Raw genomic sequence first — 16,856 nt, 5'->3', positions numbered from 1 at the left:
GAAACGGAGGGCGGAATCGGAGACAGAATTGGCTCGGATGATGTTGCGAACTCAGTCCCAGATCGCTTCGTTTGTCGTTGGAGATGGAGATAACAGAAAAAGGAAGCGTGGAGCTGATGGCGCGTCAAGGGACTCCTCTGTTAGGTAAAAATAAAGTCTTTATCTTTTTAACTTTTTATTGCCCAAAATTTTGAATTAGTCCTTTATTTATTAATCTTTTATTTGATTTTTCTAATACTATAATTAGGGGTGTGCAAAAATATTCGATCTGTTGATTTGATGATCCGATCCAAAAATGTAAATATTTTCGGATAATTCAAATCAAATATCTGAAAAAAATTTCATATAATCAAAACAAATAGGATAAATTACAATTTCGGATTATCCGAAGATTTGAAGAAAAAATGGGTCTTTAGATTTTATATAGCATATAGTCCAATAAATGAGTAACCCATTAACACATTAAAGATTTAACCCAATAAAAATTAAGATATTTAATTATTTATTATGTATGAATAATTAAATATATATAAAAATATAATATAAGTATCAAATAAGTTGTATAAAGTAAAAAATAAAATTAAAAACTATTTTTTTGTCAAATTAAATTTTACATTCGAATATGTATCGCTATTTTAACTAATCAAAAGTTCGAATATCAAATTTTTTTATCGGATCAAATTCAATATCTGAATTTGCACGCCCTAGCTATAATATTGATAATTTGATAAAATGGAACTTTAAAAAAAAAATTAGTACATTTGACAAACATGTAAATTTACTGATTATTTATAGATTTTTTTACTGAACATTATTGATTACATTCAAACACGACTAATTAAAAAAAATATTCTATACATAAATTATGTAAAATTTAAACTACATAATCTTATCTATTTGAATGCTGTGTTTTATTTCAGATTGATGGTTTATTATTATAGGGCTTAGGGTTATAGTTTAGGGTTAAGTTTAGATTTTAACATTTTTTAAAATTTAAAATTTAAATAGGCAAAATTAAGAATACCAAATAATTTCCCTTTAAAAATCCATATTATCACTTCAACAATAAGTTACTGTAGATATGATCAATTTAGACACAATAATAGTATTAAAAGAAGAGGCTCAATTATTCCAAATTAAATCCTAAATTTTCAACATAGGACTAAAATCGTAATTAGACAAGGTGCTTTGCTGCTAAGCTTGTTGCAGTGCAGCTTACTCTTCTGAAGTTTCACTACAATTAATGAAATAATCTTTGGTTTATCTATCAAAGTTGGTGGTGACGATAAAGCTGCCATCTATATCTATGTAATGTACTAATAATTATATTAAATGATAAATCTATGAATGGCAGATAATTACCATAATTGTCTCTACATAATCACCTACACTGCTGCTGTTGATCGCGAAGATAACAAATCTAACTGAGGTTTCTGCTTACCACGGCTATGGTCTTGGTTTCTCTGCTCTGCCGTGCTGCATAGAGCCTTTCTTCGGTTCATGGCACTTTTAATGTATTCCTCCAAGGGTGGGAGGGGTGGTGGTTTTTTGTCATTCTTTGCTTGTCCTCGAATTAGCTGCCGAAACCATGAATGAATGTAAATACTGCATGGTATATTTTAATCGAGACATATTTGATACTTGCAGTTTGATAACTAATACCTTTGATGCCCATGACCGCTCTGCTTGTTGGCATGCATCCCGGATGTCCCTACCAGACATACTGGATATGTTGATAGGCAATCCTCAGTTGATTATGATTTAAACGATGCATATAGAACAAAATATATGTAATCTACTTTTAAGAAATTAAGATCACAAAATGTTGGACTTACTCATCGGTGACTCGAGCAAGTTCAGCTAACTCTGCTTCTGTAAGGTGTTTGGCATACTGAGCTGCTATTGCCTGCCGATTGTGCTCATCAGGAAGACCGAAGACAATCATTGAATCAAAACGACTGCAAACACAAATGTGCGATTCAGAAACACTTCATTGGCTTATGAAACGATTAGCCTCTTCGAAAGGGACAGAGACTGCATCTTTGTTACCTAATCAATGCAGGATCAAGATCTTGCTTTCTATTTGTGGCAGCAATGACAACCACTTTCTTGTCCTGTTCGAATCCATCAATCTGTAAAAACAATAATACATTTTCATTAATGGCACCGTACCTGCACTCTATCAGATATTGCAATATTTTCAGGTAAAGGACATTGCATGCTGAAATTACGAGCAAAGAAACTCCTAAAACCTAAAACAAAAAAGTTAGGGTTTTTAACAAGCTAGCTAAGAGGCGCATTTTCATTAGAAACCAAAACCACATGAAAATCCACTTTAACCTGTCGCAATAGCACCGACAAAATTCGACGTGTAGCTTCATGAATTTCACCACCACGAGCAGTGGCAAAAGAATCAACCTGAAATAGAGGCCGTCTTGTCAACAATCTAATACAAATGAAATGCAAACTGATGATGGTAAAAACAAGGAAAACAGTGGTCCATATAAACGGGAAGGCTTTGTTGATTAATCATTACTTGCTTCATTTACCTCATCTAAAAATATGATAGCACCATCGGGGAGCTGATTGGCAAGAGAGAATACTTGCCCCAGTAAGCGTTCACTTTCACCATAGTACTTTGACACGACAATCTCTAGTGGCACATACAGCAATGGGACACCCTGAAAAGCATGAGCATGCTTCAGATCATTACAGATTTGAATAAAACAATCTCCGGTAGAAACTATCTTATTTATATGACTTATTCTACAAAGAATAAAGTGAACTATACTAAGCAACAAAACAATTTTAATATGTAATTAAAAATCATGTTATAACCATTAATGTTCTAGATAGGAAAATTGCTGCTCACCGCCTGATTAGCAATAACACGAGCACAAGATGTCTTCCCTGTACCTGAAATATGTAAATTTTGACATAAACATCAGTTCAAAATTGTGTTTCCAGGAACATGAGTCAATGTTTCTTTCTGGGTTGAAAAGCAAACCTGGAGGTCCTTCAAAGAGCACAGCTCTGGGTCTATTAGACTCAAATTTTTGGCGAGTTCCACGTGCAATATCATCATATACTTGAGGGCTATTTAGAGCCAACAAAATTGTATCTTCTATTTCTCTAACAAAATGAGTAGTTGTATGCGAAGAATATAAATTTTACAGAACACTGTCTCTGCATAATCTATGTTTGATTGAAAACGGAAAAACAAAGGATATTGAGTCTTTTACATACTGTTTTTGTTGATCATATCCAGCAATATTGTCCCATGATATCTCACTGTATGATTTATACTGATGTGGCTCATCAAGCCCATAAATTCTTACCCCCATGGCCTCCAGGCTAGAGATTGATTTTTGTGCAGGCATCTGTGCAGAACCGTCCCTCGGTTTGTTTACCAAGGTGCTACTTTGTGCAAACCTTCCACCAGCTAGTTCTAAGGCAGAGACCAAAGCATCAAGCTCCTTCTGATTCAAACTTCCTTGTTTTATAAACTCAATTTCCTATGATATTTTGCATGATAAAACAGTTACTCTGTGAAGCATTAAGAAAATAACGCAATCTCACTCATACTAAAACATTGTCAGAAGCTGTAAGAAATTAAGACCAACCGCTTTGTCAGAGCTTATTAGTGAACGGAAAATGAGGATGCATAAATCCCTTTCGTCTCCACTTCTATATACTGAATGCCCCTCGTTTACTCCAGTTTCCTTCTGTTTGACCAGTGGATTAAGAGTCAGCTGCCAGGCAACTGAACTGAAACAATAAAAAGGTTGGAACTTCACATGATTTTAATGCCAACATAAATGCAGCTTTAGATGAGGTTTGAAAAGAACTTTATCATTGACAACCTGTCCCATGCACGCAGTAGCCCATCTGAACCACCACCATGCTCTTCAACCTTCAGTCCAAGATGTGAAACAAGGTTTGCAATCAACTGTGCAACTTCACAACCAGGAGGAATCTGGAACTTGATTGTAACCTAAAGCAAGTGTACTCCTATTAAAAAAACTTGAGCTGAGCATAAATATCATGAATCCAGTTATACATACATAACCAATTTACAGATGACAATTAGCAGTTAAACATGCTTTCAGAAAATGAACTACTTAATTTAACCCAGAAAAGAACACTATAAATCATCAGGAAGAACAAACAGATCATTAGGATCATCGCCGTGAACCTCCACTTCTAATCCATGAATGAGGCTACAGCATCCAAGAGAAAAAGAAAAAGAAATAAACTGAAACAAAATGAAACAACCTTTTGGCCCTTGACAGCAACAGTAAACCGAGGATAAGAACCATATCTAATTCCTTTATCTTTAAGCCTCTGTTCAATTCGCTGCCTCTCTTTCTTGGCAGTTTCCTCAAGGTTGACATGACTTGCAGGAGGTTCTGATGGAAGAGGAGGTTTGGAGGAGACCTGCAAAAAACTAGTTTCACTTCAAAATCAATTCAAATAATAAAGCTCCAATCCATCATAACAAGTGTAAGCTTATGGTACACGTTTGGAGAAACACTTTTGTTAGTATTGAGCAAGACATGACATAGTCTAAGGTGCTTAAATCATAACAAATATAATAGGTGAAAGAGGAGACAAAAATAGAAACTCTGGAAAACATTAGCATCGGATACCAAGAAGTAATAAATATCACAAACCTCATCAGCATCAGCATACGCCGTCTCTATCATTCCTGCTCCAAGCAAACCAGCTAAGAGAGCAGGAAGTATAGAGTATGAACCTGAAACAGAAGCCACCAACCTTAGCTTCTGGACATCTGATCCGAAAGTAAAATTTGATCTCCGAGGGAAACCTGCATATACCCGAAAATAAGAACTCGAGTCGAAAAGATCAAAACGGAAAGTGTTTCCCACAATGATATAAACACTATATCTCCTAATCCCATAGTTCAAAGCTTCACTAACAGTCAACAGCCCACGAATCAACAAAGAAGCATCAAAATTATACACAAAAACAAAATTTTCTCGAAATAACCAAATTTAGAAAAATGATCCATTGGAGAAAAATGATAATCATCGTATAACCAATCAAATTTTTACGAAGAAGCTTCCATTCAACTAAATTCCAAACATCAATTTCATTCCATAAATTCCAAAAACAAATAGAAGAAACTTACGGTGGTAGAGAGGAGGAAGGAGATGACGTGAGGGCGCAGCTGAAGGGGTTAGGGCTTTGGGAGAGGCGATCTTTCGCCATGAAGGAGCAGTAATTCTGAGAAGTCTCTTCAAAATTGCCATCCGAGAAAAGGTAAAGTATTCGCTTGGAATCTATAGAGTCTTCACCCTCCTGTTTATTTAAAACCCTAAAACCTAAAAACAGTGAATTGTGTTTGTTGAGGTGAAAGGTAAGGAGATGAGAAAATTCTCCCGCAAAACTAAAAGGGAAAACGAATTAATAACAGTTTCGCCCCCTGTACAATATAAAAATTCATAATTTCGTACTTCAAGAAATGTTTTTTTAGTGGAAAGAAGCAAACTAAGCAATTACATTAAACCTTTACGCACAGGTAAGGGGGGGGCACCAATATCTCTATCTAAAATACGAAACAGTTGTGTTGAGAACGATGAAAAAACACTAATTGATCCATTTGAGGAGAAGTCCATCTTAATAATGAAATTCGCTGCAATAGTGTTTCACGATCAATTTTCTGAAATTCTATGAATCAAAAGTTGGTATAAAGATCAGTAATCGTCCTCACCAAAGTGAAAGAAATAGATTCAGATAGAGGCGAAAACAACTTATAAGTATTTTCACTATCTGTTTGCACCATCAAACGTTAAAACCCATGATCCTGTGCAAGATTTAAATCTTCCATAATTCAACTTTTAGCACCGATGAGTGTTGGATTTGCTTATTGAAAGTCGACAAATTAGAACTAGAGGAATCACGAAATAGATCACCAAGTTAAAGGCGAGACGGTTCCATCCGCGTTCATACAAACCCAATTTATTCTCTAAGTTAACTTTATATGCTTAAATAATTTTTCACTCAAAATAGCTACTTAACTTTTCATCCGTTAAAATCATTTAATTGAAACATGTTGTATTTATACTTTTTGAAATAAAATACTATTTAAAGAACCATTTTTTAAAAAGAAAATTAATACTCCTAATTTTCCCGCGCAACCCTCCCTTCGTCCCTAGTTCATAAAGATATGAACGTGCAAATCCTCCCTTCATCCCCTGTTGTCGTCTGATTATGAACGTCTCATCGCACCGATAATTTATAAATTAAGAATTTTATAAATTGAGAATTAGAACTTAGGATTATAAAGTTGAAGATTTAAGATTTTGGGGATTTAGAGATTATGGTGACGATAAAGATTACGGTTAATCACTGGATGGATGAGAATAGATATGTGATCATTTCGCGACGACGACAATGATAGGTGCCAACTGATGATGATGACTAAAATTAAAATTTAAAATTAAAGAAATATTATCAATTTATAATAAAATCAGTCTTTAAAATTTTAATTAATTTCTGTTTTAACCATTGATGTTACGGTCACTAACTAGGTAATGGTCATTTAACCTGGCATTTTCTTTAATAAAGAAATATTATCAAATAAAATCAGGGATGAACACAATGGCCCCTTGCCTTTGATGGTTTAAATATGTTTTAGACTACTGGTAGTTTTAAAATTAATTGAATTAAGTCTTGATTTTAGAATTGAAGTTTTGACGGTTTAATTATTTTTTAAAACGTAATTTATTTTAAAATTAAACAATTTATCCCCATAGAATATGACGACATATATTATCATCTTATTAATAATGAAAATGCTCGTAAACTATGATGTGCCAGTAATAAGTTTTGTACTAGGGATCTATAGGAAATCCAACCTCTAACCATTACATCAAGTTAAATACTTATTTTATTACTGGAAAATTATAATATTTGGAGCAAATCTAGTCAAAATTAATCATAAATTTTAAATTATATTATAAGAATGTATTTATAAAATTAACCAAAATATATTAATTTTATTTATAATTTATATTACAAAATTAAAATTTTAATGAAAAAAAAGTAAAATGATAATAATATTATATTAATTACTAAATTTTAAGATATAATAAATATATTCTTATAATATTTATATTTTAATTATAATAATTATATATTATAAAATAAATATTATTAATTTTAACATAAATATTATTTTTTATCAATAATATAATAAGACCTTAGCTTGCTACAATGATTAACTATTATTATTATTTTATATTTACCGTTATTTTCCACTAATAAGATGATAAAATGTGTATTCATCTAATTGAAATGTATTAAAGTATTAAATAAAATGTCACGTCAACTACCATAACGTACCATGTCATATAGTCGTTACCTAGATAACAAACGTTAATGATTCAAACCATTTTAATATTTTACATAATTTATTAATTAAAATGGTTTACTAAATATTTGTTTGTCAAAAAGATATAATTTCTTAATTCGATGATTCAATTGGATAAAAATAGCACAAGCTAATAAAATAATAGATCAACTAAAAGACATTTTGATATAAAATAAACTTACCCAATAATGTTCTTAAAGTTTATTTGACAATATAAATCATAACATTTTGTTTTGTTTTATTTCAAATAAACGCTTTTTAGATGATTAACTAATAATCAATTATTAGTCAATTTTTTTACATGACGTAACAATTTTAAGGACAAAGTTGAAGAAACAAAAAATACCGGGGGATTTTTATAGTATTGTTTATTTTTTATTCTTAATTTATAATTTTATTTTAAACGCGTAACCTCATTATAGTATTATCTGTTTGTACAAAACAATGTTATTTTAATAATTACAAAATATAAAATTATAATTATATATAATGATAAGATTTTTTTTTTTACTTTTAAATATTATTATGTTATTGAACTTATAATTAGTTAGCATTACATTTGTTATTTACGAATTCAAACTTAATAACTAGTAAAAGACTTATGAGATTATAAATAAGAACATCATGAATCATATTCCAATATTTTTCAAATTTGTTTATCTTGATAGCAAATTTTTTATTATATTATTATTAAACCTATTATCGATTAGAATGTAATGTGTTCTGTACAACTTTAAAATTAATAAATATTAGATTTTATTACATTTACAATGTGTATGATAAATGATTTGTTATTGTTAGACGGAGATGGAGGTACATGGAGAGTAGGAGTGGGATCTCTCAAAATTTTTGATCTAATAATATTTTAGGTCTTATTAATTTAAATTAAACAAAATTATTTTTTATATTAAATACCTAACAAAACCCTATTATTTTAAATTTAGATAATTTACTCTCTCAATATTTGATGGTAACTCGATCTAGGGTAAGTATCTTCTTCTACCGCAGTAGTTTTACCAACAACATCCAATTCTTTCCTATTTAGGAACAACAATTTCCAATCAAGTGCTGATCTAATGGTAAACTATGACATATCAAAAAAAATTAACTTTTAATTTTTATTGGGATTCAATGAGATTGAAAGATTCTGTGACAAATTTGAACCGAAAGAAAGAGAACAAGAGTAGTTTGATGATATTTTCAATCAAAGAAATCATTAAATGACAATGGAAATGACGATAAAAAGAGGAGTGATGGTCGTCAGACTTAAGATTTTTTAATGTGTCACATGATCTTTTTTTGAGAGAAGCTATAAAAAATAACCGTAACGGAAACAAATTAAAAATTTAGTGACGGTAATGTAAGTTTAAAAGTTCAGTAATAAAAATGATAATATATTAAAAATTTAGTAATCATATTAAAAATTTAGTAATCATATGAATAGTTTACCCTTTAGCAAACATAGAAGTGAAAGTGTGAAACTTAGCCTCAATCACTAACAGGGAGGAAGCTGTGCTTCGTTCAAGGGGCACTGTCCCTATTTTTTATTATTATTATTATTATTATTATATATAATAGTTATTTAAACTCCTAATTTTAATTTAATTTGATTTTGTTCTTTCTAATTTTTATTGTTATTTATATTTTGTCTAAGTTCCCTTCTCTAATATTGCAAATAACTAGCACAATGTACCTGCACACGCTTGGGACTTCGAAGCTCAAATTTAGCATTTGTGCTTATAGAACTCGAAGCCAATGGTTTCGAGATCAGAACAGAGTTCTCGACGGTGAGATTTTCAGCATCGATCGTCTGCGTTATTTCCTCAATCTTAACCAATGGCAATTGACCACTCAACAGCAATGGAAACAGACCCGGGAACGATGTGTACATGCAGAAAAATCAAGATCCGCCATAGATGAATGGATTTCATGGTTCCTTTTTGTTGAAATAGAGAATTTACGCGAGAATCCATTTGCCATCGAGCAGAGGCAAAGACTCGGTCGGTGCTGGTGTTGGGTTCTGCGACTCGAGCTGAGTTATAAGCTCAACGATCTCAGCTCTGGTCTCACTCGTTGCGTTCAACCCACGATCGGTCCCGTAAAAAGAATTCATCAAAGCTTTCTTCCAGCTCTCGATTTCCGGATTCTTTAGGGTTCTCTTCCTCTGCCACCGCCTTCTGGCTCCTTCTCCCATTGTTCATAGAACGCTGCACGGACCTGGAAAACGGGTCTTGCCCGGATTATTTTGGGTCGAAATCTGAGATTTCAGAGGCGGAAGTGAAGGTTTTGAGGTGAATTTTGGGTGTTGTACGGTTTCTAAGATGAATTTGCATGGGAAGTTAACAGATTGAGGGAGTGTAAGCCATAGTTGAGTTTGGAAGCTGTAAAATTATTGGGGGTTCGTAGTACAAAATGATGGATTATAATGCGAAAATATAACCACCACCAAACTACACTTGCCGTTGTACTGAAATTGGTTATGGCGATATATAACCTAAAGCAACAAATTCATTATTAGGCTTCTCCCTTAGTATTTTTGGGTAATAATATTCATTTAAAAATTATTAATAAAATTAATATTAAAAATGATTTTCTTTTATAAAAATATTTAAAAATGATTTTCTTTTATAAAAATAAATAAATTTTATTGTATTTTCAGAAGGTACGTTTAAAAGAAATGTCTTTATTGACGTGACAGAAGATTCAGCTGTAAATTTTAATTTTGATTTTTGTATTTTATATTAGATTGTGTTCTTGCTCGTGTTTGATTAGAACATTTAATATATTTTTTTTGGCTCATATAACTACATGTATTCAACGTAGACCGTACATGTTTTTTAATTTACAATTTACAATTTTTTAATCATGTTTGCAACCAGTTAGATGTGTAAGTGAATCGAAACTATATATATATATATATATATATATATATATATATAAAGATATTTATGTTCAATCGTGTTCGTTTAATTTTTCAGTATCATGTTTATGTTCGTTTATTTATTTTTGAATGTGTTCATATTTGTTCGTTTAACATTCACGAATAAGTTTATTTAATGTTCATTAATAGGTTCATTTAACGTTTGTGAATAAATTTTTTTAACGTTAGTTTAATGTTCGGCAATCAACATTCACATTTTTATCTTTTTATTTGTAAATTAAAGAAAATGGTGAACTTACGTCACTATACCTTAAATTTTTTAGGCTTCACAATTTCAACTTTAAAATTCACTTTATGTTCAATTTAGTCCCTACTTTCACCAATAATTATAATATAAAAAATAAAAGGATAAAGAGAACCGCGTAAACGAGATTATTCATAAACATAAACGAACCGAACACGCATTTGTTCATATTCTTTTTGGGCAAGTTGTTTGTGACGTGTAATTATCCAAGAAAAAAAGCAGGAAAACCTGCTATAATCAACAAAGTGCTCAAAGCAAAAACAAGAACACCCTACAAAATAATACCCCAACTAGCACAGAGGCTCTTATTTACATCATCCCTATTATCTATATCCTTATGAACACGTTTAGCTCTCACAATCTCACAAATATTATCAAGTATCACATGCCAATCTCTAGTAAGACCCACAAATTGTCTGCAATTCCTCTCTTCCCAAATACAATAAATAATAGCATTCCTAGCTATCCTAAGGATAAAGGAACTTAAAGACTTAATCTTAAGATATAATAATAGCATTCCTCTCTTCCCAAGTACAGTAAATAATATTCGCAAACTCCAAATATAGTTGATTTTCTTCTCAGCTTGTCAAAAGTCCAACTCTTTTAAGACATAAGCTTAATCCACGCAACCCAAAGAGACCTCTCCCCCATCGGGATTTTTCGAACATATTTATTCATATTAGTTCGTTTGTTAAATGAACAATTTTTTTTACTTATACTCATTTATTTAATTTAATAAATAAATATAAATAAACATGTACGTTCAGTTGACAAAGACTTTGTCAAACACTATCTTCATAGTATTGTCTTTTAAATTTTTAAAGAGCGTAGAGTCTAATTTTATTAAGAGCCGTGTGTATACGCTCTCCGTACATAGTGAGGGATTATTATGATGTGAAGTTTTAAAATTTTGAGGATAAATAGCTTAGTCGAGTTGAAATGTTCCTCAATCGTCATCGTCTCCGTCGAGTTTAACCACTTTGCCCAAGCAGGCACATGACCTCTGAGTTTCTTCTACTATACCTTCAACGTTTCATCAAACATCCAAACCAAATCAAGCAAACCCATTCCCTGCTGATCACCGGCGGTCACCTCCTCAACACCCAGCAAAGCCAATACACTTCTTCAAAATGGAAAACAACCCTCCTTTACAACACCTTAATAAGAGCCTATCTCGGCATAATCCCATCACTTTCCCTTACACTCTTCACCCTCATGCTCCGTTATCAAGCATCCCCCAATGCCCACACTTTCACTTCCCTTTTCAAAGCCGCATCTACGTCTCTCTCCTTAGCCACACTCACTTGCTCACCCCTCCATGCCCAAGCACTAAACCGTGGCGTATTGTCTGACCCGTTCGTGCAAACATCATTGTCCGTCTGTAAGCTGAACTCGGTGGTTTATGCAATGCGTGTAAAGTGTTTGAAGAAATGTTTGACCCTTGCATTGTCGCGTGTAATGCGATGCTCGATGCTTTTGGGAGAAATGGTGAGATGGGTTCCGCGCTTTTCTTTTTTAACTGCATGATTGAAAAGGATGTGGTGTCTTGGACAAGTGTTATGAATGGTTTTCTTAGGCGTAAACAGTTTGTAAAGGGGTTTTGGGCTTTTGAGAAAATGATGGATTTTTCAGTGAAACCGAATGAGGCTACTTATGTTAACGTACTCTCTTGTTGTGCTAATTTAGAAGAACGAAGTGGATTTTACCTAGGGAGACAGATACATGGTTATATTTTCAGAAACGAAGTTGTTATGACTATTTTCATAGGGACATCATTGATTGATTTCTATGGAAAGAAAGGGCATTTAGAGATTGCTTTTGGAGTATTTAATCAAATGTTGGATAGAGAGGTTTGTACTTGGAATGCAATGATCTCTTCACTTGCATGTAATGGCAGAGAAAAGGAGGCATTGAACTTGTTTGAGAAGATGAAAGTGGCTGGAGTGTATCCGAATGAGGTTACATTCGTTGCTGTTCTTACAGCATGTGCTCGTACCAAGAGAGTCGAGTTGGGTTCGGAACTCTTTCGATCGATGCAGAGTCAATATAGCATTGTGCCGATAATGGAACACTATGAGTGTATGGTAGATCTTTTAGGCAGAGCAGGGCTTTTAACTCAAGCAACCGAGTTCGTTAACAGTATGCCATTTCAACCCGATGCATTGGTGTTGGGCGCGCTTTTAGGCGCTTGTAAGATTCACGGGGCCTTCGAACTCGGAAATGAAGTTGGGAGAAGGTTGCTTGAGTTGCAGCCACGACATTATGGTCTCTATGTAGCATTATATACCATAAATGCTGATAAGGAGAGCTGACTTGAGGAAAGCGATGGTAGAAGCTGGTATTAAAAAAGTTCCAGCTTATAGCTTCATCTGATTCCTTGTGAATATTAATAGTCAATAATAATTAAAATATTAGAGATTTCATTATTTGATTTCAACTTTAGATTAGATTAGGGATGACCACGCGATGAAACGGGCTGATTTTTAGTCGCCTTTCTATCCCGTCCCGTCCCAAATATATTTAATTTTTTTCCGTCCCCATTTTTACACTAAAAATTCAACCCTAACTCGATGCGATCCGAATATATTAATATTTTAAAATAATTAAAATAACATATTTTATAATAATTTACTATATTCTTAACAATTAAAGAAAATATTTTAACATTATAAAAATAAAAATTCTTAAAATTTTAAATATATATTATATATATATAAGAATAAAAATGATAATTTATATAAGGTCGAATCATATCGTTGATTTTCTATCATAAACCCGATCCTGCCTGCCCCGAAATTAGTTATTATATAATCCGTCCTACCCCAAACTCGATTTAAAAAATTTTATAGAATTGGATCGGGTTGGAACTCGTTCGGAACTAGTTACATTCAGATATTTTAACAATCCCTATCTTTGATTGAACAATCAAATGTTCCGTAATAAAAAAAGTTGTCTTTCTTATTCGAATAGGAATTTACAATAAAGATTAAAGATGCAAACAAATCAGTATGATGAGATTTACATATGAAAGACAGATGAAACTCTTGCTTGCTTGACTTCTTTTTAGCCCTACTCGGATGTATATTATTGAAATTTTGTTTGACATTATATATATGATTAAGATCTAGTTATACAATATAAAACTCTTTAGTTTTATATATTTTATACAAAATTAAGATCGTTAGATGAGTGCAAATAGATGATTGAGATTGATTCTTTGTTTTTTCTCCAACGAATATCTTCTCATTTCCTACTATTGATTTCAGTCATCTATTTTCACTCATCCAACGGTCCTAAATCTACTAAATGTGAATAGAATGATTAACACATGATTTTATGTTAAGGTGAACTTGTAAAATTTTAGAAAAGATAAATACATATTATCAATAGTAAATATAAAAAAAATATCTAAACTAAATGAGAATATGAAATTTTTAACGAGAGTCAACCTCTTTGGTTCATCCCTGGTTAAGACCACCTTTGACAATCCACCAGGGTGGCTTCTACCGACTGTATTTTTCAATTGATTCTAAATCCTATCGCGTGTCTGGTTTGTATTTATTTTGGTGAATTACTTTGAGTTCAGGTAATTATTTGATATTTATCGTGATTGATTCTAATATATATTAGAGTAAAATATCTCCCATGTTAATTATGTGTTCAATAACAAGCGGGTCATTTTTTAGAATATTATAATTTAGTCACTTAATTAAAATATTGTTACAAACAATATTATAACAATGAAATGACATGTTTCTAGCAATACTTTAATTGAGTGTTATCTCTATATATTAAAAAAAACACTTATTTGTTACCAAATACATAATTAGGTGATATTAGATATAATTTACCTTATAAATAACACAAATATAAATAATATTGAGAGTTTGTCCTAACCTTAAAGGATTATTATTTGATACATTAGTAGTGGAGTTTTTTTATAAGTGATTTTTGCTAATATTTTTTTACTAATACTAATAGTAATTTATATTCTACCTTTTCATCTATTAATATGAACGCGTATTGTGAAGACTCACTACGGAACAAGTATCTCATTCTATTAGATTTTTACAAATATTTTTTTTATTAAATAGAAAGTATTACATTTCAAGACAAATATTAGGATTCAAATCCACATAAAATAATACGATATAAATATCTTTGACTATTGGATCAGTTAATAGATCTCTCTACAAATAATTTTAATTCATCATTAAATATGATTAGTTATTTATTTAAATATTAATTAAAGTCGCATTATAATAAATAAAAGTAATGAAAAATATATATCATCAATATGTATTTATGCAAATAGAAAGTTGTTACTCTTATTAGAAAATGGAAATATCTAAAATTACAATGAAAGACTTACAACCATAAGCGTAAAGCAAACACATAATTATGATAATTTTTTTAATTAATCATTGGTATTTGATCTATTGACCGACTAATCCAGATCGGGTACTGCAGAGACGAGGGCGACCCTGCCAACCCAGTTTACTCTATTTGCAAACGTCGGGATTTGGACCTATGACCTTGTTTAAGGGATCTAGTGCCTCATCCCACTAGACCAACTGGGATCATATAAGGACCACACAAGGAAAAAGTTAAAAATTCATCTAAAAACTCGAACGAAATATCAAAACAAACAGATATGACTGCATCGGTAAATGAACCATATCATGGGACGAATCTATTAAAAGACCACCGACAATCAGAAATTAGAGTCGAGCATCGTGAGATAATTATCTCTGAACTCTAACTGCTTATTAAAATCTAATATAACGATCCCAAACAGAGAATATCAATATAATAATAAATAAAACACCATCTTAATCAATTAAGACGATATCAAGTTTAACTTAAAAATTTTAAATAAAAACAACCCTCAAACGATGGATAAAAAATTTGAAAACATATTGAGAGACAAAAAAATATATGCTACAAAAATAAAGAAATGCATGTCATCTAATAGACTTATTAAAAACTAAAATATACAGAAAAAGTAAAAAAAAATCATCTGCTGACAATCAACCCTTAGATTAATGCCACATGAAGATGAAAAAGGGAAGCGAGCAAGCGAGGTTAAAAAATTTAGAGAGAGTTTGACATACATCAATATGTTAAATAACTATATTGGTTTAAATTAATATAAAAATTCTTATAATTCAAAAGGTTGGATCACTTGCTTCTGCAATCTTAACTTTTTGCACAACGCAAGCTATTTAAGTTGGAGCCTTTTAAGGCTTTAGCTTTAATGACGAAATTAAACTAAGTAATCATGTTTATGCATATATAGTCCTCATTTACACCCTTTATTTGTTTGTATGTTTCATCATCTTCTTCTTCTATTTTGTACTTGTTCCTTCTTGTGGCAACTTGAAAAGGAAAGCCTTTTTCTGACTCAGAGGAGCTGACTATTTATTAGGCTCCAAAAACTGCAAAATAAACACTTGTTTTTTGCCGCAAGAGGTGAGAGATTCTCTCTCTTCATTGCTCGTGGGGACTTCCATGGATGATTGATTCCCCCATTCTTTTACCATCTTCACAGCATTTTTCTAGCTAATTGTTTTCTGGGTTTTCTTTGCATTTGCAATATCCTTGTTAATAAGAAAATGAGTCAACTCGGTGTAGATAAGGAGAGGAGGAGGAGGAGTTTCAAAGAACGGCTGGGATTCAAAGTCATGGGGTGTTGTTGTGGGTCCAACTGGGGATTCGGGTCAACGACCATGAACCTCAGAGACGAAGATGAACTTGAAACGGAAGAACAAGTTCGTAATCCGGATCCAGGTTGCGTCAACCCGGCTCTGGTTTCGTCGGGCATGAACCTAGCGGCGGCTTTAGCAGCGGAGCGACATTTCCGGGCATCGCATGAACCGCAAGGATCGCCGGGGACGCCACTGAGGGTGTCGTTGATGAGGCTGTTGGAGGAGGCAGAGGAGGAGGAGAAAGAGAAGGAGAAAGGGAGGAGCGTGGAAATAGGGAGTGATTCGACATGCTGCGTGTGCATGGGGAGGAAGAAAGGTGTAGCGTTTATCCCATGTGGACACACTTTTTACAGGGTTTGTTCGAGGGAATTGTGGTGGAATCGAGGGTCTTGTCCCCTCTGCAACCGTTCGATCCTCGAGATTCTTGACATTTTCTGATCATCATTGGTCCTCCTCTATTCTTGATGATTATGATGATGATGCTAATGTCTGATCAATACTGAACATCATGATGACGAAGGTGCTTCGAGATCATAAGATATTGGAGAAAGAAAGGGAATTAATTGG

General features: G+C 32.4%; 2 protein-coding genes and 2 pseudogenes across 4 annotated transcripts; 2 read left to right on the top strand and 2 right to left on the bottom strand.

Annotated features, from left to right (window-relative positions):
• Positions 1 to 1,286: 1,286 nt before the first annotated feature.
• Positions 1,287 to 5,342, bottom strand: LOC120217596 (cell division control protein 48-like). 3 transcript variants are annotated; one of them, XM_039214683.1, is made up of 15 exons: positions 5,153 to 5,342; positions 4,674 to 4,828; positions 4,276 to 4,437; positions 3,864 to 3,994; positions 3,624 to 3,768; positions 3,247 to 3,515; positions 3,008 to 3,132; positions 2,873 to 2,916; positions 2,550 to 2,681; positions 2,341 to 2,418; positions 2,050 to 2,132; positions 1,836 to 1,958; positions 1,663 to 1,723; positions 1,363 to 1,577; positions 1,287 to 1,304 (listed from the first exon to the last, which is right to left on the bottom strand). In XM_039214683.1, the coding sequence occupies exons 1-14, from the start codon at positions 5,271 to 5,273 to the stop codon at positions 1,386 to 1,388; spliced, it is 1,821 nt and encodes a 606-aa protein (XP_039070614.1). In that variant the 5' UTR covers positions 5,274 to 5,342; the 3' UTR covers positions 1,287 to 1,304; positions 1,363 to 1,385. The 3 variants fall into 3 exon arrangements, with proteins under 3 accessions (XP_039070614.1, XP_039070613.1, XP_039070615.1); XM_039214682.1 differs by lacking the exon at positions 1,287 to 1,304 and having other exon boundaries at positions 1,322 to 1,577; XM_039214684.1 differs by lacking the exons at positions 1,287 to 1,304; positions 5,153 to 5,342 and having other exon boundaries at positions 1,322 to 1,577; positions 4,276 to 4,450; positions 4,665 to 4,813.
• A 3,717-nt stretch (positions 5,343 to 9,059) lies between these two features.
• On the bottom strand, positions 9,060 to 9,597 carry LOC120217348 (annotated as a pseudogene).
• A 1,973-nt stretch (positions 9,598 to 11,570) lies between these two features.
• Positions 11,571 to 12,981, top strand: LOC120217347 (annotated as a pseudogene).
• Positions 12,982 to 16,196: 3,215 nt separating this feature from the next.
• LOC120217346 lies at positions 16,197 to 16,727 on the top strand. The gene has a single exon (XM_039214488.1). It carries the CDS (start codon positions 16,197 to 16,199, stop codon positions 16,725 to 16,727), a length of 531 nt encoding a protein of 176 aa, XP_039070419.1.
• The last annotated feature ends 129 nt before the right edge of the window (positions 16,728 to 16,856 follow it).

The sequence above is a fragment of the Hibiscus syriacus genome, unplaced genomic scaffold, assembly GCF_006381635.1.
Source record: "Hibiscus syriacus cultivar Baekdansim isolate YM2019G1 unplaced genomic scaffold, ASM638163v2 tig00110187_pilon, whole genome shotgun sequence".
NCBI lineage: Eukaryota > Viridiplantae > Streptophyta > Magnoliopsida > Malvales > Malvaceae > Hibiscus > Hibiscus syriacus.
The sequence above is the reverse complement of the archived record's forward strand: the minus strand, read 5'-3'. Positions and strand labels throughout refer to the sequence as shown.